Raw genomic sequence first — 23,646 nt, forward strand, 5'->3', positions numbered from 1 at the left:
TGCAATTTTTACAACTTCATTATAGTTATTATAATTGATGATATTAATGATCAGTTTGTTTGATTAAAGTTAGCTTTATATGGTTAAATTTTCCCCCAATCTTGTGTTTGCAATGCCATTGTCATACCTTTTTTATTAAGAACGAATTCATTTTATGATATATATTGAATGAGAATTCAATTTATATCTTTGATGCGCCCATGTGGCGTGCGTTAACTTCGAAAATCATATGCTCTAGTAAACAATAATAGGACTATGGATGATAAATAATGTTGCATTTTTATATTTAGGGTTTAGAGTTTGGTTATTTTTGCAAAAAAAACTTAGGGTTTCGTAAATGCAAACAGTTTTAGAATGGTTTTTTTTTTTTTTTTTTAAAAAAAATTGGGTGTTTTCAAAATGGCTACTTTTGCAAATACTTTTATAATGGTTATTTTTGCCTTTGAGAGTAGGTACTTTCGCAAAAATATTTAGAATGGCTATTTTCTTAGTGTTTCGAGAATGGTCATTTTTGCAAATGTTTTTGGAGTGGTTATTTTTACTAACATTCTTAGTGTTTTTAGAATGGCTACTTTTGCAAACATTTTTAGGGTTTCATTAACGGCTTTTTTTCAAACATTTTATTGATCTCAAACATATGCCTGATAGAGCAGACGGTGTAGTGATGTTATCAAATCCAACTACCCTCACAAGACTATATTGCAACTATAATTTTTTATTTTGGGCTATCGGGGGTGTTTGGATCAGTTTTGCGTACTTTAACTAAACCGTTTAGGATTATGAAGTTGACAGTTAGGTAAATCTCTTCAATGACTACCCTATGAGTTATTCAAGTGGATTAAACTTAACATTCTTAGAATAATATACTCAAGACTATTCGAATAATACATTTAAGAGTCCTAATTGACACCTGATGATGATTATTGCAATTAATATTTTTGTTTCTATCAGGTATTTGCAAATTTGGACATGTATATATATATTTTTTGTTTATTTCCATTATTGTTTAAATTACGAAATTTTATTTGATTAATCAAACTCAATAGTTTCAATCTTATTTTGTAGGATTTGCCTAAAACCTTCATCAAACTGATCATATTTGGTATATAGCCGTAATAATAACTCTACTTATTCACGTAACAATAATAAATATAATCAAAACANATAAGTACTGTTGTTCTTTTAGGCAATTTTTACTGCTGGCTATAAGGCTGTCTTGCACATTCATTCTGTTGTGGAGGAATGTGAGATTGTTGAGCTAATACAGCAAATTGATCCAAAGACAAAGAAACCCATGAAAAAGAAAGTTCTCTTTGTGAAGAATGGTGCTGTTGTTGTATGCCGCGTTCAGGTTTTCCCTCTTGTAGATTATTAGACTTAAAAGAGTTGTTTTTCTTCTTTCTTGATATGTAAATTGGTAAACCTATTATTTTTTTTTTCCTGTAACTATATAGAAGAATGTATTATTTTTTTGTCCAATATGAGTAGAAAATGGAAGTTCATTTGCTGATTATCACAATCATAAATACATTGCAACTTTGACATGGTTAATAAAATGGTGAATTTAGTTCTCTCAAAAAAATAATAACGTGAAATGGTTTCTACTAGTTATATGTACATGCTACAAGTTATGAATTTGAGTGAAGAGACTAGACCCAAAATTTTAAGTTCTTTTTTGTATTATATGGTTTGATCCTAAAAATGTGTATTTCAGGTGAATAACTTGATATGCATTGAGAAGTTCTCAGATTTTCCGCAGCTTGGAAGGTTCACTCTTCGTACTGAAGGTAATTGATATGTTATTTTGCAATTGATTATTGTTATCTCTTTATGCATTGCAGTTACATAGTTGCTTTGTTTTTATAGGAAAAACTGTTGCAGTGGGGAAAGTGACTGATCTTTGTGCCGCTTAACCATTTTTGTTACTAGAGGTGAGGACTATCTCTTGTAAAGAATGTTACACTTATTGGTTTTTCCGCTTTTCTGTCATATCTGGAACTTAATGGTTTACAGATTTTGACCATTTCTTTTTTGCTTCTAAAATTATGATGTCGAAGTTTTGAAATATGAACTTTTGACATGTATTTGAAATGGTTAATAATTTTAAAAAGATAACAGAGTAATTGATATACTGAAGTTTAGCCATTTGTGCATGGCAAGTTATTGATTACAATATTTGCTATAGGATGTTTGCCCCATTTCCTTGTCATTGTATTTGGATGGCAGGCAAAGCTGAATCAGCAGAACAACTTTTTTGCGTGTCTGATCTGATCGATTGCAGCCGAAGGAGTTGAGATAATGACATTTTTATCAGCAATCGATAGAGAAATTGTTTGGATTCAGCTGTTGCATTGCAAAGGTGTTGGTGTTGGTATCATAGTTATGTTATTGAAATGGGGGCTTTAATTGATAGTTTTAATGGGTGTAAAATATGTGCTGCTTCACCCATTGCAATTTTTACAACTTCATTATAGTTATTATAATTGATGATATTAATGATCAGTTTGTTTGATTAAAGTTAGCTTTATATGGTTTAAATTTTCCCCCAATCTTGTGTTTGCAATGCCATTGTCATACCTTTTTTATTAAGAACGAACTCATTTTATGATATTATTGAATGAGAATACAATTTATATCTTTGATGCACCCATGTGGCGTGCCTTAACTTCGAAAATCATATGCTCTAGTAAACAATAATAGGAGTATGGATAATAAATAATGTTGCATTGTTATGTTTAGGGTGGTTTAGAGGTTGGTAATTTTTGCAACAAAAACTTAGGGTTTCGTAAATGCAAACAGTTTTAGAATGGTTTTTTTTTTTTTTTTAATAAAAAATTTGGTGTTTTCAGAATGGCTACTTCTGCAAATGCTTTTATAATGGTTATTTTTGCCTTTGAGAGTAGGTACTTTCACAAAAATATTTAGAATGGCTATTTTCTTAGTGTTTCGAGAATGGCCATTTTTGCAAATATTTTTGGAATGGTTACTTTTACTAACATTTTTAGTGTTTTTAGAATGGTTACTTTTGCAAACATTTTTAGGGTTTCATTAATGGCTTTTTTTCAAACATTTTCATTTTATTGATCTCAAATATATACCTGATAGAGCAGACGGTGTAGTGATGTTATCAAATCCAATTACCCTCACAAGACTAAATCACAACTATAATTTGTTTTTTGGGTTACTGGGGGTGTTTATATTAGTTTGTGCGTATTTTAATTAAACCGTTGAGGTCATAAAGTTGACAGTTAGGTAAATTTCTTCAATGGTAACCTTACGAGCAATCCAAGTGGATCAAATTTAACATTTTTTGAATAATACACATAGGAGTCCTAATTGACACCTAATGATGGTTATTGTAATTAGTATTTTTGTTCCATTAAGTATTTGCAAATTTGGACATACATTTTATTTTATTTTTGTTTATTTTCGTTGTTGTTTAAATTACAAAATTTTATTTGATTAATCAAACTCGGTAGTTCCAATCTTAATTTGTAGGATTTGCCTAAAACCTTCATCAAACTGATCATATTTGGTAATTTGAAACATTATATATATCCGTAATAATAACTCTACTTATTCACGTAACAATAATAAATATAATCAAAGCATTATAATGTTATAATATCGGTGATAAATGTAATAACTTGATCATACTATATATTTCTCAACTCAACCAATATTTTACCAAAACCATAAACTTCACTTCACAAAAAGTTTAATATTCTTCAGTGCAACTAAAAATGAACAAAATGGTTAATGTATCAATTAGCAAAACAGTCAGAAGGGGATTGAAAGCCATTAAAAGCTGCAACAAAGATCAAGAAAATACACTACTCCAGAACTGGAATACATAACAAAGTCGTAACCCTAATTCCAACAACTAATTAATTAAATAAACCAACTGCCTAATTGTGTAGTAGTAGTTCACAGATCCACGAGAAACAGGTAAAATTATCAGCTTCAACTTGTGGCTCCTGAATCAACTCGATCCCAAAGCTTCCACAACAAGTATGGATCTGCAAAAGAAAAAAGCATTGGCGGAAAACAACATTAAAAAATTCAATACATGAAGAGGTTAAATGTATATATATATAGAGGAAGAATGTAATTAAGATGGAGAAGTGTAGAGCTCCCTTCATTCCAAAGAAGGATCTAACATAGGGTAATGTAGCTCCTGGGATATGCAAGCCACAAGCCTATCTTCCAGACAATGGGGGGATAGGGCTGTGGAATCCATAGCTCAGCAGCTCAATCAACCCTGCAACACCCTCTATTGGACTTCAAGGAGCTCTACTCTCTAACCCTCCTAACTAAAAATGTGTATTTTAGGTGAAGAACAACATGATATGCATTGAGAAGTTGTCAGATTTTCCGCAGCTTGAAAGGTTCACTCTTCGTACTGAAGGTAATTGATATGTTATTTTGCAATTGATTATTGTTTTCTCTTTATGCATTGCAGTACGTACTTGCTTTGTTTTTGCAGGAAAAACTGTTGCAGAGGGGAAAAACTGTCGTATCTGGAACTTAATAGTTACAACTTCATTATAGTTATTATAATTGATGATATTATCGATCAGTTTGTTTGATTAAAGTTAGCTTTATATGATTAAATTTTCCCCCAAGATTTTATTAAGTCTTTGAATGGAAGCTTTCTGTTTGCAATGCCTTTGTTAATAAGATATTAAGCAAACAAATTTGAAAATCCATGTAGCGTTAACAATTTATATTGAATGAGAATACAACTTATATTTTTTTATGCACCCATGTAGCGTTAACTTTGAAAATCATATGTTATATTAAATGGATAATGAACAATAGGGTTTAGAGATTGGTTATTTTTGCAAAAAAATTTAGAATGGCTATTTTTGCAAACATTTTTAGGGTTTCAAGGATGGTTATTGTTGATGCTGGATTTTAACACCAACTAACCGCACGTGGGAAATGTTGAGCTGACTCAGAAGACACATGTGAATATGGGGGTATTGAACTAAATAAAAGATGGAGAACAATGTTTAAAGTGGTTCGGATGCTTAAGTAAGCAAATTCTACATCCACTGCTATTGTGTTAATATATGAGATCAGGTCGCGTTCAACGTGCTGATTTACATTTTGGAGAATACAAGTGATTACAAGAGAGAGAGTATATGCTATTCTAGAGAGAAATTAGTTAATCTCACAAACGGGAGAGGAGCCTCCTATTTATAGTGAGATGAATTGAGGTAATGATTACTAAATTTGTGAGTGAGTCAGATTGCCGTGCAAATCCTTTCTTGTGTCCTGTTGTTCACCTGCTCAAGTGATTTCCTCGACTTATGCAGGGATTGGACACATGGATCGTCTCTAACCTTTTGTCAATCTGGCGCACACCCACTGTACTGGTAGGAGCATGCTGCTCACATCAGCACGCGATGTGGCTGCGTCTGAATGGCTGCAGGACCTACCTAAGCTCTGACCGCTTACGTTGATAGGGTTTTGCGTCAGCCCAACTTTTTCATGCATAACAGTTATTTTTGCGAATATTTTAGAATGGCTATTTTTGCAAATATTTTTAGGATTATGTTATATATACATACATGTTCATTTATTCTATCGTATTCATGCATAATGATCTTGAAGCATCCTTATAATCAAAAAGAGTTGTTGATTAATAAGGTAGTATCTCCATTAATAATGAAAAACTCAATGATGGATGTTACTATGTTGAAGATGATAATAATGGTCGTTTTAATTGTCGATATATTGATTGAAATAAGTGAGGTTGGAATTCCATTTTGTTGTAGATATAATCCAGAATGTTGTCAGAAGGCCTTATCTCATGCCAATCACAATGTCAAATTCCCCACTAAAAATTAATTAACTTTATGTTACGTAATTTTCATATTATTAATGCTTGTATGTATGAATAATTAATAGTTGTGAGGAAACTCTAACAACCATATAATATTTGATGTTACACCACATTATATGTATTTATAATAAGTGGAGAAATCTTGACTGGTTTTGCATTGTTCAAGTTACTTTGCCTTCAATGGAGACATGCGAAGCTCTAAATTAATTAGAGGGTTTAAAAGACTAGCAATAAGGGAATTAATTGGTAATTGTTTGAAAACAATAAAGCCATTTAGATCGAGTTTGATTTGAAGACAATGGCAGCTTGTGTCAAGCAAGTACCATGTTTGAGATGTAAATCTGTAAGTTTACTGGATCATAAAGGCAAGTACTTGAACAAATATAGAGCCTGCATTTGGTATCTAAGGGTTCGTTTGGTTTATTATTTCATACTTATTTCCAATCCTATTATCAAAATAACTGTTTGTTTCATTATTTAGGAAATACTATTATATTTTATTCAATTACTTTTGGACCCCTTAAGTTTATTAACTTAATTAAACACCCCTAGAAAAAAGTTTAAAAATTAACAAAAACACCCCAACCTACCCATAGTTGTCAAATTCTGGCAACCACCACCGGTGGTAGCTGAAATCTGTCACAAAGGTGTACAAACAACCGAAACTGGCCAATAATTCGTCGATTTGACATTTTCGGCCAGATCTGGCTGTCAACAACGGCCAAAGAAATGACTGTCATTGATCGACAATGAAAATCATATCTTTAGTCGTCGTTGATAGCCGGATCTGGCTTTTTGCTGCCGTTGACGGTCAGATTTGACCGTAGATTTGGCTTTTTTCGACTAGATCTGTCGATCGGTCTGTGTTTTAATGTTAGATTTCGATCAGATTCTGACGGTAGTGGCCGAAATCTGACTCTGTGGGTGGGTGGGGGTGTTTAGTTATATATCCTTGATGATATGTAAAATGTGTGGAGTGATAATATTTATAGCTAGGAAGAGTGAAAAAATATTATCAGATAAAATGGCACCGTGACACGTGTCTATGCAGAAAAAATAGTAATGTCAACAGGAGAATCTAATCCACAAGAATTAATTGAGAGGATAGAAGCAAGAAGAAATGGCTACTTCTCTTTCTCAAACTAATAAGAACCCATGGGCTCACATGCATATGCCTCACCCTCACCCTCACCCTTTTTTGTTTCTTCTTTCAACACCTCTAACTCTAAGCTGCCTCTCAAAACCAACATAATATCTTTTCCTTCTTTCAACCCTCCAAACAATTGTCATCTCAAGTTACCAAGTCTGAAGACCAATGCTACACTGGATGAGAAAGACCCTTCCCCACTTCTTGTTCAAGAACAACAGCAATCCGACTCCGTAAATTCATCTTCTTTTATATTTGATTATGTTAAAAATCCAATCTTTTTTGCTGCTTAAGCTTATATATAAGATATTTGGTACCTTAGATTTTGTTGCTCAGAATACGAAAGGAAAAGGAAAACAGCTATGCTTATTTGATTGATTATCTCCATTTTCTTACCAGTTAATTCAACTTATGTGGTCATTATTAGTTTGCTATTTTTCTGTTGTGGGTATAAGAGAGTGTGAATTATTTTGAGTTTATTTTATGGTTCAGGAAGTAGAGGAGAGTGTGAAAGTGCTTAAGAAAGCTGCAAAAACTAGAAAGGTTTCGGTAGAAGAGGTTCTGTCTGCCCTATCTGTCATCGAGAAGTCAAAACTTGATCCTTCTGGGTTTTTGGAGACACTTGGTGGTACAGAGTCTCCTGGCAGAACTTGGATGTTGATCTTCACTGCCGAAGTTCGTATACTTGCATTGCTTTCTCTTATGTGATTATATATGTAACTTTGAGTTTCTCATTGAGTTACAATTCTTCTTGTTATCATTTATATATTGTAGAAGCAATTAAAGGGCGGTCGCTACTTTCCTCTTACAGCCGTTCAGAGGTTTGACGCTGCTGTAAGCATCTCTTGTCCTTTTTAACTGATTCACATTTCAGCATTGAATCTTTGGTGATGGAGAAATATAAACTGATCTTTACACAAAAGTATGTACTGCTTGTTTCTTTAGGATATCAAAAGTGAGTTTGCATTCTTAGAACATGTACAAGGTTTGATCATGGTTTCAATAGAGAAGTAAATAAATGATTTATGTGTCAGTGTGATATTGTGATATTTCCTCCAGTCATTTATTTACAGATGCTCATGCAGATTTACATTCTAGCAATTATGCTTGTTTTACCCTTTGTAATTTTCCCATGCCTTTGGATTTTCTTCGAAATTGCTAATAACTTCAGATTGCTAATATCATCAATCAAGCAAGAAAGTAATCAGTCTTATTTTCAACTGCTATCAGGGAAAGAGGATTGAGAATGGGGTGTATCTCGGCCCACTTGGATGCTTAACATTTGAAGGCAGATTTTCTTGGAAGAAGAGAATACTGGCCTTCATTTTTGAATGTATTCGCATCAAAATTGGGAATTTGAAACCTCTAGAGATCAGTCTGGGCCAAAAAAATGACAGAGAGCCAGGCAACAAGGATCCTTTCTTTATTTGGTTTTACATTGATGAGGAAATAGCAGTTGCTAGAGGCAGAAGTGGGGGGACTGCATTTTGGTGTCGGTGTCACCGTGTCAATACCTCTTATTCTTTTTGAATTTATAATCAGAATTCAACAGTGTAATTCTAGCACGGATGGTAGATATTCATATATTTACATGTATAGCTAGATATGCTTGTACATATCAAGTTAACTTGACAGTTGAAACTGCTCTGTCTCTCTCTAATGTTATCTCCCTTACTGGGAAAGTAAATGCTGCTGAGTATTAAGGTTCTTACACTGCAAAGTGGTGGTGTGAGTTTATGGGAGGCATTACATTACACTGGTTTTACTGTTTAAATGGAGCTGAAACAGTCAAAGACATCTTGAAGTAATTGGACATTCATAAATTTAGGGGAAAGATTTTAGTAGCTTCTTAGGACATTGTTCTGTGATTGAATTATTTGAAGGTTATTGCGATGCATGAATCATGCTTCTTCCTTACCGCAGATGTTATACATAAGATCGTTACCTCCAATCTAATTTGCTAAAGTTCGGTAAGGATTTTGATTCATCTTTCAGGGCATTTGTTCTCCCGAAAGTGTGACCTTACGGGACAGGTTTAATCATATTTTTGCTTACTTTCTGGAGAAATTTAGTTTTTGTAATGTGTTTAATCTTGGGTTGTTTATCAGGAGAGCAGGGAACATTATTAAAGCAACAAATGCACTTGTAGTACTTCTTTTATAGTGTAAATATTAAAAAAGACAACATTTCACTGCTATCGACGTTATTTTTAAAGGAAATACTTCTCGAAGCATTCAATAACAACTTTATTATAAGGTTTTTGCCTCTATGTAGTTAGGAAATTCAACAGGATTGTAATCTTTAAGCGTTTTCCTGGTTAGCTCGGAAGTAGTTGATCATGTCATCTTTCTTTGGCATTTTTTCTTTGAGCAACGGGGTTTCTGCAAATTTCTGAGTCCATTCATACAGTGATGGAAACTTACGAGGATCAAGTAGCTTTATACCTTCAAGTTCTTCTATAAACTGTAGCCAGTGAGGTATAGGACCCAAAACCAAGCCGAGGAAACTCGTGTTTTCACTTTTCACCAAATAGTTTCTTGTTTTGAACCTGCTCGTTGAGAACTTCTAGTTTTTGTTGTGCAGACTCTACAGCTTTCTCTTTTTCATGTCCTTGGGCACGGTAAGCAGCCAAAGCACTAAACACACACTGCACAACAAACCATACAAATAAATAGTCAGTATGACTCCTCTAACTATAGAGCTTTCTTCTATTCATAAATATTTTTTATACATAACACGTGTGAAGTTTTTTACGCAAATGAATATGTAACTCTTGAATTACCTCGTCATCAATATATTTTGCCCAGAAACGCACCGTGGCCCGGTCGACAGGATCTGCAGGCAATAAAGGGTTGTGTTTCCATGTGTCTTCTATGTACTCAAGGATGACTAAAGATTCAGAGATTGGTTTTCCATTGTGCAGCAGCACCGGAACCTTCTTGTGAACAGGATTAGATTGGAGAAGCAGGTTACTCTTCCTTTTCAAGTTTTCTTCTATGTACTCATATGTTATACCCTTGAGCATTAAAGCCCATTCAATTCTAACACAGAATGCGCTCGGCGAAGCTCCAATAACTTTCACCTCTTCCATTTGTTGAGATATGAAAATCTTTGATCAAACACTAGTTTCTATATACTAGAGGGGTTCGGATAAGTATGCATTTTATTGGAAAAGTATAGCAGTATGTTTCTTGGAAGACACCCAAAACTTTGACTTTTAACACATATATTACCTTAGTCAGGATGTGGATGGTTGAGAAATGGTAGTTTGAAAAACGATGACTTTTCCAACTTATTGCTTTACTTTGGGTGCAAGGCGATGTTTGCTGAATGGAGTGGAATTTGGATGAAGCTGTAGAACCATTCATGAAGCAATGAGAAGTTAAATTGATGGGACGATAGAAAGATATATACGAAGAGAAATCAAGAATTTTGATGTTAAAAAAACCTAAGTAAGGTAATTGAAAATTTATGATAAATACCTATCCTTTCTTATTTTTAACGTTACAGTTTTACTCTTTGTACTTACACAATGTATATTAAGGAAGAAATGATCATTATCACTCAATTATATTTGAGGAATTGAATATTTTTATAATAAACCAGTGGCCAAAAATAGTTATAACATGTGGCCAAAAATAATAACAATAATAATTTAGATTTATTTGTCTATTTTTATTTTACTTGTGAATATAGTTAAACCAGGCCGTGAAACTTGCAAGGGCGCTTGTCCAGTCAATTCAATTTCCAATTTTTTAATGTTATGTTGTTCAGTATTCAAAGTGAAGCTAAAGTCTTTTAAGTTGTGTACGATATGCAAAACAAAATGTTATGTACGGTGATAGCCGGAATCTGTACAACGGCTTAACTTCCGACCATAAATGGCCGGAAGTTCACCGATGTGGCCTTTTTCGGCCGTCAGCGACGGCCAAAGAAATGGCCGTCGTTTGGCCTTTTCCAACCGTCGACTGCCATAACAGACCGTAGATCTGGCCGGAAAATGCCATAACGACGTGTTACGGCACAGATCCAACCGGTCTGTGCCGTAACGAAATTTTTTGGAATCTGACAAGTTGGGTTGATGAGGGTGTTTTTGTTAATTTTTAAACTTTTTTTTAGGGGGTATTTAGTGAAATTAATAACCTTATGGGGTTTAAAAATAATTAAAAAAATAGGATAATATTTCTGGAATAATGTGTCAAACATTATTTGGAGAATAGGATCCAGAATATGGATAAAAATATTAAGCCAAACACAGCCTTAACTATTTGTAAATATTTATTAAGTTCATTAATGATAGATAAATTATATAAATGGCCCTAATCTAAAAGCCGCTCTTGCAAACAATAGTCCTCACAAAGTTTAAAAGATGACACAGCCCTCATATATAAAAGCTATTTCAAACTCTCTCCAGTCACTCGTATTACAAATCGAGTAAGGTCTAGAAACTCTCTCAACTCTGTGCGGCGGTTTTCTGATTTTTGTTTCAGTTAAATCAGAGGGTTTAAAGATTAGCAATAATGAAACTGTTTGTTTGAAAGCCATCAATCCTAAGCAGAAAAAGCTTCAGTTGGTTCTTCATTTAGATTATAAAAATTGACATAGTTGAGAAACTTTTCTTTGCATCAACCATTCATGAAGCAATGTCAACTTAACTCTGCATCAGCCAGAGAGGGATTCTCTGTTCTCTCTCCACCCAAAATTTGTCTCCTTCAACTAGCTTCTAAATATATGTAAGTTAATTGAAAATAATACCATATATTCTAGCTTCTCAAAAAGTTGTGATACTGAGTAGAATTAGTTATTGGTTAACAGCTTTATCAAAGTTAAAAAGGTAATATCAAAACCTCTCTAAATCATTGGATTAAAAAGAATACATGACTTTGATTGAATTCTGGCTTTACATTCAAGTCTTACAGTATAAGCAGGGTTCCTACTTCCCTTAACATACACAATCCAGTGCATTTTGTTTTGCATATCGTACACAACTTAATTAAAAGACTTTAGCTTCACTTTGAATACTGAACAACATAACTGCAAAATTACTCAAAATTGTTGTGACAACTTAAAGAATATAAAAGTTTGAACTAATAACATTAAAAAATTGGAAATTGAATTGACTGGACAAGCGCCCTTGCAAGTTTCACGGCCTGGTTCAACTATATTCACAAGTAAAATAAAAATAGACAAATAAATCTAAATTATTATTATTATTATTTTTGGCCACATGTTATAACTATTTATATAATAGAATAATAACCTTTTTTTAATATCAAACATTAATAGTAGAAGAAGAGAGAAAAGGGAGAGACATTGAATGACTGATTAATGGAGTGTAGTAAAATTATTTAATGAAAGCTTCTCTGGTAGGATGGGAGAAGCGCGCATATCCATTCACAAAGGTTGAGCTTTTTTGAGTGCGTATTTTATCTACAATCTTCTTACCGGCCTTTTCTCTGTGTATTTACTCTTAGTAATTTATTTCTTTTTATAAACTCATTTTTTTTTTTAAATAATAATAAGAGAGAAAATTAAAATCAGTGTACACGTTTGTATAAACAATTAAAAAAGATATAGAATTATTAAAAGATAAAAATAAAATATTTAATAGTATAAAACTGTTTAATTTAATTTTATAAAAAGTATAAATGTAAACCTATTTTATTAAATAATAGAAAAGTAAAAAAGGACATTAAAAAATATTAGTTGCTATCTTCCCCACCAACAAGGAACCTATCTTCTTCAAAATTTCAGTGGCAGAGCCAAATAAAATGGATTCAGCCATATTTTCTTTGAAGAGAGCGAAAATCAGGTAGTTTAAGAGAAATGAAATAGCTAAGAATGGATATTTCAGCGTATTCAGCATCAGTACACCTTGAAAGTCAACATATAAAATTCTTGGTCGGAATGAGAAAATCTAGTGTATTATTTTTATTCTTTAGTGTTTAGAAGTAGGTGAAACTTTAGTCATTTGCTTCTAATGGTATCTAATAAAATCGTGGGTACTTCTAATAATATAATAAATTAGAAATTTAAATAAATTGGAAAAGGCCAGATCTGGCCAGAAACTGACGGCCAAAGAAATGGCTGTCGTTGACTGTCAACGACGGCCAAATCTTGGCCATCGTTGATAGACAACGACGGCCAGATGGAGTGTTGCGGCCGTCGACGGCTAGATCTGGTCGGAAAAGGTCAGATCGGTGAATTATCAGCCATTTTCAGTGGCGGCGTAGACCGTTGTGACAGATTCCGGCTACCACCGGTGGTGGCCGCGGGAATCTGGCAAGTATGGGTGGGTGGGAGTGTTTTTGTTAAGTTTTAAACTTTTTTTCGGGGGTATTTGTGGAATTAATAAACTTAAGGGGTCTAAAAGTAATTAAGAAAATAAACTAATATTTCTCAAGGGCTAGTCTTTTCACTAATAGAAGGTACCTGTTTGTTATTTTGAAACCTTTTGGATACCAATCTACCGTTTCGCCAAATCTTGGGTAGGTGTAAGTCGTTTCCCCTATAATAAATTAGAAATTTAAATAAATATATTATTTATTCTTTTACTTTTTTCAATATTTTCTTTTCTCTCTTTAAACAAAAACTCCTTTTTAAATCAAAACTTTTCATACAAAATTATAAACAGAAATCAATAATTGAGACAAACACTTTGAAACAAATAAAGTAGTAGTAGTTTAAAGTGGTTTTATCTATTTGGTAGAAAATAAATTTCATATTTTTTTAATTTTTTATTGTTTGTGATTATAGACAAACACCTAAAACTCAAAATTAAAAAAAGAACACACCCATAACTTAATATTATTCTTTGAACAATACTGTTATATGTATAAACAAATCTCACCAAGATTTGTGTACAAACTGATGTGAAGTAAATACAAAAAATTGAACTCATCATATTCACTTTTCCACTAATTTTACGTCATATTAGTTTGAATACAAATCTTTATAAGATTTGTTTGTAGGTTTAACATTACTCTTTTATAAAACTCAAGAATATCCACCTTTATTTGAAATATTTAAGACCGTAACATCTATTATTAGTTGCCTAATGTGGACAGTAAAATATTATATAATCATGTTTTTCTCTAATTTTATTTTAGAAATTAAATTTGTTTCACATCATGAAATCCAAACTATTGGGTTATTATGGTGTATATTTGGATTGGATATCCTGCATTTTTTAGTTAGCTTTCGATGACCAAAAAAAAAAAAAAAAAAAGCCACGCGTTATAACTATTCTCTCGTAGGATGGAGAAGCGCATATCCATTCACAAAGGTTGAGCTTCTTTGAACGAACGGCCCCCTCCCATTTTATCTGCAATCTTCTTGCCGGCCCTTTCTCTGTGTATTTACCCTTATTAATTTATTTCTTTTTATAAACTCATTTTTTTAATAATAATAAGAGAGGAAATTAAAATGAGTATGCACGTTTGAGAAAACAATTAAAAAAGGATACAGAATTATTAAAAGACAAAAATAAAATATTTAATAGTATAAAACTGTTTAATTTAATTTTACAAAAAGTATAAATGTAAATCTATTTTATTATATAATAGAAAAATAAAAAAGGACATTAAAAAATATTAATTGCTATTGAGAAATATAAACTGATCTTTACACAAAAGTATGCACTGCTTGTTTCTTTGGGACATCGAAGTGAGGTTGCATTCTTAGAACATGAACAAGGTTTGATCATGGTCTTAATAGAGAAATATATAAACGATTATGTGTCAGTGTGTGATATTTCCTCCAGTCATTTATTTGAAGATTTACATTCTAGTAATTATGCTTGTTTTATCGTTTGTAATTTTCCTATGCCTTCGGATTTTCTTGCGAAATTGCTGATAACTTCATATTGCTAATATCGTCAATCAAGCAAGAAAGTAATCAGTCTTACTTTCAATTGCTATCAGGGAAAGAGGATTGAGAATGGGGTGTATCTCGGCCCACTTGGATGCTTAACATTTGAAGGCAGATTTTCTTGGAAGAAGAGAATACTGGCCTTCATTTTTGAATGTATCCGCATCAAAATTGCGAATTTGAAACCTCTAGAGATCAGTCTGGGCCAAACAAATGACAGAGAGCCAGGCAACAAGGATCCTTTCTTTATTTGGTTTTACATTGATGAGGAAATAGCAGTTGCTAGAGGCAGAAGTGGGGGGACTGCATTTTGGTGTCGGTGTCACCGTGTCAATACCTCTTATTCTTTTTGAATTTATAATCAGAATTCAACAATGTAATTCTAGCACGGATGGTATTTATTCATATATTTACATGTATAGCTAGATATGCTTGTACACATCAAGTTAACTTGACAGTTGAAACTGTTCTCTCTCTCTCTAATGTTATCTCCCTTGCTGGGAAAGTAAATGCTGCTGAGTATTAAGGTTCTTGCACTGCATAGTGGTGGTGTGAGTTTATGGGAGGCATTACATTAAATTGGTTTTACTGTTTAAACGAAGCAGAAATAGTGATATTCATTTTGCAAAAATTTTAGAACTACTGTCAAAGACATCTTTAAGTAATTGGACATTCATAAATTTAGGGGAAAAATGTTAGTAGCTTCTTAGGACATTGTTCTGTGATTGAATTATTTGAAGGTTATTGCGATGCATGAATCATGCTTCTTCCTTACCGTAGATGAGACCTTACAGGACAGGTTTAATCATATTCCTGCTTACTTTCAGGGCATTTGTTCCCCCGAAAGTGTGACCTTACAGGATAGGTTTAATCATATTCCTGCTTACTTTCTAGAGAAATTTCTTTTTTGTAATGTGTTTAATCTTAGGTTGTTTATTAGGAGAGCAGGGAACGTTAAAGCAACAAATGCACTTGTAGTACTTCTTTTATAGTGTAAATATTAAAAAAGACAACATTTCACTGTTATGGACGTTATTTTTGAATGAAATACTTCTCTAAGCATTCAATAACAACTTTATTATAAGGTTTTTTTCCTCTATGTACTTTTGAAATTCAACAGGATTGTAATCTTTAAGCGCTTTCCTGGCTAGCTCAAAAGTAGTTGATCAAGTCATCTTTCTTTGGCATTCTTTCTTTGAGGAACGGGGTTTCTGCAAATTTCTGAGTCCATTCATACAGTGATGGAAACTTACGAGGATCAAGCAGCTTTATGCCTCCAAGTTCTTCTATAAACTATAGCCAGTGAGGTATAGAACCTGTTGATGCAGTGATGCCTTGCTGGAAATGCATCAAATATTCAAGTCTGCAAGTTGTGTTTGGAAAGCTGCTGAAGGTTACAAGCAGCAGTGGCTCAACGTGCATGGGAGTGTTTTTGTGATAATTTGTTGCTTAGTTACTTAAGGGTATTTAAGTCAAGTTTGTTAGGTGTAATATGACTGTAACATTAGTGGTTAGATTTGAACTTAAAAGCTGAAAATGTCTGCTGTAGTAGTTGTAATTAGTAGAGAGTTCTTAAGTGTTTTTATATTATCTTTCTTCAATGAAAAAACTGTAAGCCTTTTTTGCTAAAGTTTTCAGGTGCTCTGTTTTATTTCTCTTAATGTTCTCCAGCTAAAGCTTTGAATGGTATCAGCGCCACCACAAAAACCAGAAACTTAGCATTGTAAACCTTCGATCATACCTCCAAAATACCTTTTTCAGTCTCAAAATGTTAACCTGCATCTGTTCTTCCTTCTTGTGATAGACACGAAGAAGGACATGGCAACCTAATCTGCCTTGATGGCTCCTCTAGTATTCAATGGGAACATTACCACAACTGGGCTGTAAAAATGAAAGCCCTTCTTCGTGGACAGAGACTGTGGCAGTACATGGAAGAGAATAGGCAGCCACCTCCTCTTGGACAGAATCCTACTTTGAACCAAATAAGGCTGTATGAGGAAGAAACAACCAAAGCATCGAGAGCCCTCTCTCATATACATGCAGCCGTGACTGACCTTGTATTTACAAGGATCATGGCATACGAAAACCCCAAGAAAGCATGGGATAAATTGAGAGAGGAGTGCATGGGTAGCACTACAACAAGGAATATGCAGGTTCTCAATCTAAGGAGAGAATTTGAGATGCAAAGGATGCAGAAAACTAAAAAAGTGAAGGATTATGTTGATAGACTGATGAATGTTGTCAACAAAATCAGGCTAATGGGAGTGGAGTTGACAAATCGTAGGGTTGTGGAAAAGGTTTTGGTGAGTCTCCCAGAGAGATTTGAGTCCAAAATCTCTTCCTTAGAGGACTCTACAGACATGACTCAAATCACATTGACTAAACTTGTCCATGCTCTCCAAGCTCAAGAGCAAAGAAGGCTCTTGAGGCAAGAAGACACTAGTGAGGGTGCATTGTGATGGGAATGCAAAATGTCATATTTAACCCCCTTAATGTTTAGTCTTTTATACATATTTGTTTCCTAATTGTACTCATTATTACTTTATTTTGGTTTAGGAAGCAAATGGAGGTGTTAATTGAAAAACGGAATTAATTAGGGGAATTCGGACAGTTTCGCCACTGCTTCGTATTCTGGGCATAATTCTCTCATCCGAGCTCCGATTGAGATGATTCAAAATGCTGTGGAACGCTAAGAAAGAGATCTACAACTTTCATGTTTTGAGTTTTTAGAGATACTGACTGAATCAAGGTTGTAATTGAGCTTGAAGTTGACGCACCTGCATTACCGACGTCCTGGAGCGTTCTGACTTGTTATGCAAGTCAGTCTTTTATTGCATGTTTTGAAGACATACATGCTGCACGAAAATTACAGCTGGAAACACCACTTTCCTATTTTATTAGGACTCTATTTTATTTTATTTCCAATTAGAATTAAATTAGGATTAATGTTATTTTAGGATAGGAGAATATTTCTTTTAGGAGATTGAGTGGGATTCGAATTCTAAAATTAGATTTTAAAAGGGAGATCAGATTAGGTTTTGAGGGACCACGCCTCTCTCTCTTTTCTTCTCTGGAATTTTCTTTCACTTGAGTTTTTGTGATGGCCATGAGCGGCTAGAACTTTTGTAACTTGGTCGAAGGAAACGGAAACCTCGGAATCAAATAAACTGTGAGATCTTTCTGTTTTTAGTGTTAAATTCATGTTTGAGTATTGAATGTTATTCTGTGCATATTTTTATGATTGATGCATTTAATTACTAGGAGGCCTACTAGTGTATTATTTGTTGAAATCTACTGCTAAGTTTGATATCAAATCCGTAATTGTTTGATCCCTCCAACTTGTGAAGCAATTAGGGTTAGTAATTTGCTGCGTCAGGAATTAGTAACCTTACGAAGAACATTCAACTAAATTAAATACAACCGCTTGTGTTTGTGTTGTTTAGCTTCGTCGATCTCTCTAATTCTTAAGGCTGCCACTAGATTAAATCTTGAGCGCTTGTCTAGGGTTGTTTAGGGGTAAGATTAATTAGGATCGCTTGTTTCCTGATTAATTACAATTAAGGAGAGATAGGAAATTATTTTCAACGGTGAATATTCAATATGTGAATTGATTTTCTTTGCATCAATGATCAGTTATAAGATTCTGATGGTGGATGTTGATAGAGACCAAGTTTCGTTATATTAATTGAATTCGAATTAAATTGTTTTTTTTTGTTTTTGCAGAGATTGTTTTCTGTTTTACACAAAACCCCCCAGCTTTATTCACATAACATCAAATTCAGCTAGACACTCTTCGTGGGATCGACCCTGACTTACACTACTACGTGTATTTTTAGGTTTTAATTCTGGGTGCCTACGACAGCACGCCACATTGGTTGCAAGCTTCAAAGGCAAACCTACACAAGCTCAAACAAGGAAGTATGCTAGAGATAGAAAAGGGAAAGAGAAGCGTAATAACCAGTGGGAAAGGCCTGGTGGAGTGAAAGAATTTCTGGCCTGCACTCACTGTAAAAAGAAAAGGCATTCGGAGAGAAGATGCTAGTTTAGACTTGGTATACAATGCAGGAGTTATAAGCATTTTGGGTATATTGAAAGCGTTTGCAAGAACAAAGGAAACCAGCCATCACAGCAAGCAAAAGTTGGAGAGGATCAACAACAATGTCAAGAGGCTAAACAACTTTTTGTGGCCACTTGTTACACTGTACAAACCAGCAATGAAGCTTGTTTAATTAATAGTGGCTGCACCAATCACATGGCTGCAGACCTATGAAATTTTGTTAGCCTGGACAGATCGTATAGCTCTATAGTCAAGATAGGAAATGGTGAATTCATGGAGGTCAAAGGCTTGGGGGATGTTACTGTCCAAACTTGGTCAGGTACAAAAATAATTCCTCATGTATGTGTTGTATGTGCCTAGAATTAGTGAAAATCTATTGAGTGTGGGACAAATGTTAGAGAGGGGTTGTTCTTTGCACTTTGAAAACCAAGCATGTACCATATTAGATCCTAAAGGGCCTGAATTGATGAGTGTAAAGATGCTAGGGAAAAGCTTCCCAGTTGAGTGGAAAAACACCAATGATTTTGCCCTGTCAACTAGGCTAGAAGAGTCAGAAACCTGGCACAAAAGGCTTGGCCATTATCACTATAATGGCCTCAAAGAGTTGAAGAATGCGAACATGGTTCATGACCTATCAGAAATTGAGGAGAAAAGTACATTGTGCAGTGCATGCCAAATTGGAAAATTGAGCAGACCTGTATTTCCTTCGGATCAGCCATGAAGAGCATCAATGAAGCGTCAATTGATTCATTCAGACGTTTGTGGTCCTATGCAAACAGAATCCTTGAGTGGTAGTAGGTATTTCATACTCTTTATAGATGATTATACACGGATGACATGGATGTATTTTTTTACAGCAGAAAAGTGAGGTCCCTACAGTGTCTAGAAAGTTTAAATTGCTAGTAGAAAATGAGGCTGGAACAAAGATCAAATCCTTTAGAAGTGACAATGGAACTGAGTACACTTCAAAGGAATTCAGTTCACTTTGTTCAGAAGCTGGTATTAGACATCAATTCACTACTTCATACACTTCACAGCAGAATGGAGTAAGTGAGAGAAGAAATAGGACCATCATGGAGATGGTAGATGTATGTTGGCTAAGAAACAACTTCCTAAGAGATTATGGGCTGAGGCTGTAAATACAGGAGTTTATCTCCTGAATAGGTTGCCAACCAAAGCAATCAAGGACAAACACTAGCTGAGGCGTGGACAGGAATTAAACCAACAGTTTTGAGAGTGTTTGAAAGTGTGTGCTATGTGATGGTTCCAACAGTGAAGAAAACCAAGCTGGATAATAAGGCTGAAGTTGGTATTTTCATTGGTTACAGCAACCAATCAAAAGGATTCAGAGTTTACATTCCAGAAACGAAAAGAATTGTGATAACTAGGGATATGAGAATAGATGAAAATGCAATGTGGAATTGGGAGAGTAAGAAGATTGTTGCTAACTCTAAAATACAACAACCAACTGAAAATGCACTAGATGAACCTAAAACTGAAGAAGATGAAGAACCAGCAGTTCGTGTAATCAGGACCTTGGCTGATGTTTATGCAAGGTGCAATGTGGCTGTGTTAGAACCTAAAACATATGCTGAAGCTGCTGGATCATATGCTTGGAAGAAAGCAATGCAGGAGGAGATTGCTATGATTGAGAAGAACAATACTTGGAAGTTAGTTGAAAGACTTGAAAACAGAAGGATAATTCAGGTAAAGTGGATTTATAAATTAAAGTTTAATCCTGATGGTACAACCCACAAACACAAGGCTAGGCTTGTGGCAAAAGTATTTGCTCAACAGCAAGCCGTGGATTACACTGATACATTTACTCCAGTAGCTAGACATGACACTATAAGGTTGATCATTGCCATGGCAACCCAATTTGGTTGGAAAATTTTCCAACTTGATGTCAAATATGCCTTTCTAAATGGCTACTTGGAAGAGGAGATTTTTGTAGACCAACCCGAAGGCTACCAAGTGAAGGGTGAAGAAAATAAGGTGTACATGCTGGAGAAGGCTTTGTATGACCTAAAACAGGCACCTAGGGCTTGGTACAGCCCCATAAACGATCACCTTAATAGCCTAGGCTATGCAAGAAGTCCAAATGAACATTCTCTTTATGTTAAAAAAGCTGAGGGTGACTTAATTATTGTGTCATTGTATGTGGATGATCTGTTGATGACAGGGATCAAACCAGACCAGTTGAGGAAGTTCAAACAATCCATGCAATCTGAATTTGAGATGACAGATTTGGGGGAGATGACATATTTCCTTGGCATGCATATTTTTCAGTCCAAAAGTGGAATATTTTTGTACCAGGAAAAGTATGCAAATGAGATTCTCATAAAGTTTGGGATGGAGAATTGCAAACCTGTAGATACACCTTTAGTCTCTAATTTGAAGCTGAGTAAGAATGATGGTGAGAAAAGAGTAGATGAGAGTATGTTTAGAGGTTTGGTGGGATGCTTGCTGTATTTAACAGCCACATGCCCAGACCTGATGTTTGCAGCTAGCTACCTCTCTAGATTTATGAGTTGTCCAAGTGAATCACATTATAGGGCAACAAAGAGGGTGTTAAGGTATGTGAAAGGAACTTCAAACCTTAGCCTTTGGTTTAAAAGGGTAGAAAAACTGGTTTTAAAGGGTTACACAGACAGTGACTGGGGAGGTTCTTTAGATGACATGAAAATTACCTTAGGGTATGTGTTTTAAATTAATGAAGGTACCATTAGCTGGTTGTCAAAGAAGCAAGACACGGTGGCTCAGTCCACAGCAGAGGCAGAGTACATTTCTGCCACAATAGTTGTGAACCTAGGTGCTTGGTTCAAGAAAATCTTGTCTGATTTGAAGCAGGATCAAGATGGGCCAACATCAATATTGTGTGACAATCGATCAACAGTGGCAATGGCAAAGAATCCAATTCTCCATGGCAAGAAAAAGCATATTAAGATTAAATTTCATGCAGTGAGGGAAGCTGAAAATGATGGGGAAGTGACCTTGATGCACTACCGGGGTGTGGACCAGATTGCAGACATTATGACTAAGAGTTTGCCTAAAAACAAGTTTGAGGAACCTAGACTCAAACTTGGTGTTTCCTGCAAAGGCATCAAGGAGGAGTGTTGATGCCGTGATGCCTTGTTGGAAATGCATCAAATGTTCAAGTTTGCAAGTTGTGTTTGGAAAGCTGCTGAAGGTTACATGCAGCAGTGGCTCAACGTGCATGGGAGTGTTTTTGTGATCATTTGTTGCTTAGTTATATTTAAGTCAAGTTTGTTATGTGTAATATGACTGTAATATTAGTGGTTATATTAGAATTTAAAAGCTGAAAATGTCTGCTGTAGTAGGTGTAATTAGCAGAGAGTTGTTAAGTGTTTTTATATTGTCTTTCTTCAATGAAAAAACTGTAAGCCTTTTTTGCTAAAGTTTTCGGGTGCTCTGTTTTATTTCTCTTAACGTTCTCCGGCTAAACCTTCAGAACCCAAAACCAAGCCTAGGAAACTCATGTTTTCACCAAAAAGTTTCTTGTTTTGAATCTGCTCGTTGAAAACTCCTAGTTTTTGTTGTGCAGACTCTACAGCTTTCTCTTTTTCAAGTCCTTGGGCACGATAAGCAGCGAAAGCACTAAACACACACTTCACAACAAACCATAAAAATAAACAGTCAAGTATGACTCCTATAACTACAGAGCTCTCTTCTAATCATAAATATTTTTTATAGATAACACGTGAAGTTTTTTACGCACATGAATATGTAACTCTTGAATTACCTCGTCATCAATATATTTTGCCCAGAAACGCACCATGGCCCAGTCGACAGGATTTGCAGGCAATAAAGGGTTGTGTTTCCATGTGTCTTCTATGTATCAAGGATGACTAAAGAGTCAGAGATTGGTTTTCCATTGTGCAGAAGCACCGGAACCTTCTTGTGAACAGGATTAGATTGAAGAAGTAGGTGACTCTTTTCAAGTTTTCTTCTATATGTTATACCCTTGAGCGTTAAAGCCCATTCAATTCTAACACAGAATAGGCTCGGCGAAGCTCCAATAACTTTCACCTCTTCCTTTTTTTTGAGATATGAAATCCTTTGATCAAACACTAGTTTCTAAATACTAGCGGGGTTTTGAAAAGTATGCATTTTTGTGGAGAAGTATTATATTTCATGGAAAACACACAACTTTAACACTTATGTTACCTTAGTCACGATATGGATGGTTGAGAAATTGTAGTTCGAAAAACGATGGCTTTTCCTGGTGGAAAGAAAAAAATGGCATCGCATTTGGATATGTCCCAAGCAACAAAACAAGTCATGAACTAGAATCTAAAGAGTGAAGCTCCAACTTATTGCTTTACTTTGGGTGCAAGGCCATGTTTGATGAATGGAGTGGAATTTGGATGAAGCGGCAGAACCATTCATGAAGCAATGAGAACTTAAATTGATCGTCTACATGAAAGAAAGATAAATATAAAAAGATATATATGAAGAGAAATCAAGATATATAAAAAGATATATACTTTGGAATTGATCGTCTATAGGTAACATCTTGTTCTTATTTTTAACATTACAGTCCTACTTCTTGTACATATACAGTGTCTATTAAGGAAGAGATGATCATTATCACTCAATTATATTTGAGGGATTGAATATTTTTATAATAAACCAGTGAACCTTTACATATATTTCTTAAATACATTCTCATAAATACAAGTTCATTTTGTATCACAATTT

At 34.5% G+C, this 23,646-nt stretch overlaps 2 protein-coding genes and 1 long non-coding RNA gene across 3 annotated transcripts; 2 read left to right on the forward strand and 1 right to left on the reverse strand.

Annotated features, from left to right (window-relative positions):
* Nucleotides 1–1,189: 1,189 nt before the first annotated feature.
* Nucleotides 1,190–2,527, forward strand: LOC116140465. The gene is made up of 4 exons (XR_004129634.1): nucleotides 1,190–1,351; nucleotides 1,715–1,787; nucleotides 1,867–1,931; nucleotides 2,227–2,527. It is a non-coding gene; the product is annotated as an uncharacterized LOC116140465 (long non-coding RNA).
* A 4,462-nt stretch (nucleotides 2,528–6,989) lies between these two features.
* On the forward strand, nucleotides 6,990–8,685 carry LOC116140539. The gene is made up of 4 exons (XM_031426162.1): nucleotides 6,990–7,231; nucleotides 7,491–7,673; nucleotides 7,773–7,832; nucleotides 8,229–8,685. Exons 1-4 carry the CDS (start codon nucleotides 7,007–7,009, stop codon nucleotides 8,526–8,528), a joined length of 768 nt encoding a protein of 255 aa, XP_031282022.1. The 5' UTR covers nucleotides 6,990–7,006; the 3' UTR covers nucleotides 8,529–8,685.
* A 478-nt stretch (nucleotides 8,686–9,163) lies between these two features.
* LOC116140550 (probable glutathione S-transferase) lies at nucleotides 9,164–10,160 on the reverse strand. Its single transcript, XM_031426173.1, has 2 exons — nucleotides 9,781–10,160; nucleotides 9,164–9,645 (listed from the first exon to the last, which is right to left on the reverse strand). Exons 1-2 carry the CDS (start codon nucleotides 10,087–10,089, stop codon nucleotides 9,514–9,516), a joined length of 441 nt encoding a protein of 146 aa, XP_031282033.1. The 5' UTR covers nucleotides 10,090–10,160; the 3' UTR covers nucleotides 9,164–9,513.
* Between the last annotated feature and the right edge of the window lie 13,486 nt (nucleotides 10,161–23,646).

This window comes from Pistacia vera, unplaced genomic scaffold (genome assembly GCF_008641045.1).
Source record: "Pistacia vera cultivar Batoury unplaced genomic scaffold, PisVer_v2 Contig373, whole genome shotgun sequence".
Classification (NCBI taxonomy): domain Eukaryota; kingdom Viridiplantae; phylum Streptophyta; class Magnoliopsida; order Sapindales; family Anacardiaceae; genus Pistacia; species Pistacia vera.

What these genes read in the sequence shown, in the direction of transcription:
- LOC116140550 (XM_031426173.1), bottom strand. Translation starts at nt 10,089, where the DNA reads ATGGAAGAGGTGAAAGTTATTGGAGCTTCGCCGAGCGCATTCTGTGTT. An exon ending in CAAAATATATTGATGACGAG is followed by an intron (nt 9,646 to 9,780) that starts GTAATTCAAGAG and finishes TTTGTTGTGCAG; the next exon opens with TGTGTGTTTAGTGCTTTGGC.
- LOC116140539 (XM_031426162.1), top strand. Translation starts at nt 7,007, where the DNA reads ATGGGCTCACATGCATATGCCTCACCCTCACCCTCACCCTTTTTTGTT. An exon ending in AACAACAGCAATCCGACTCC is followed by an intron (nt 7,232 to 7,490) that starts GTAAATTCATCT and finishes TTTATGGTTCAG; the next exon opens with GAAGTAGAGGAGAGTGTGAA. An exon ending in TGTTGATCTTCACTGCCGAA is followed by an intron (nt 7,674 to 7,772) that starts GTTCGTATACTT and finishes TATATATTGTAG; the next exon opens with AAGCAATTAAAGGGCGGTCG.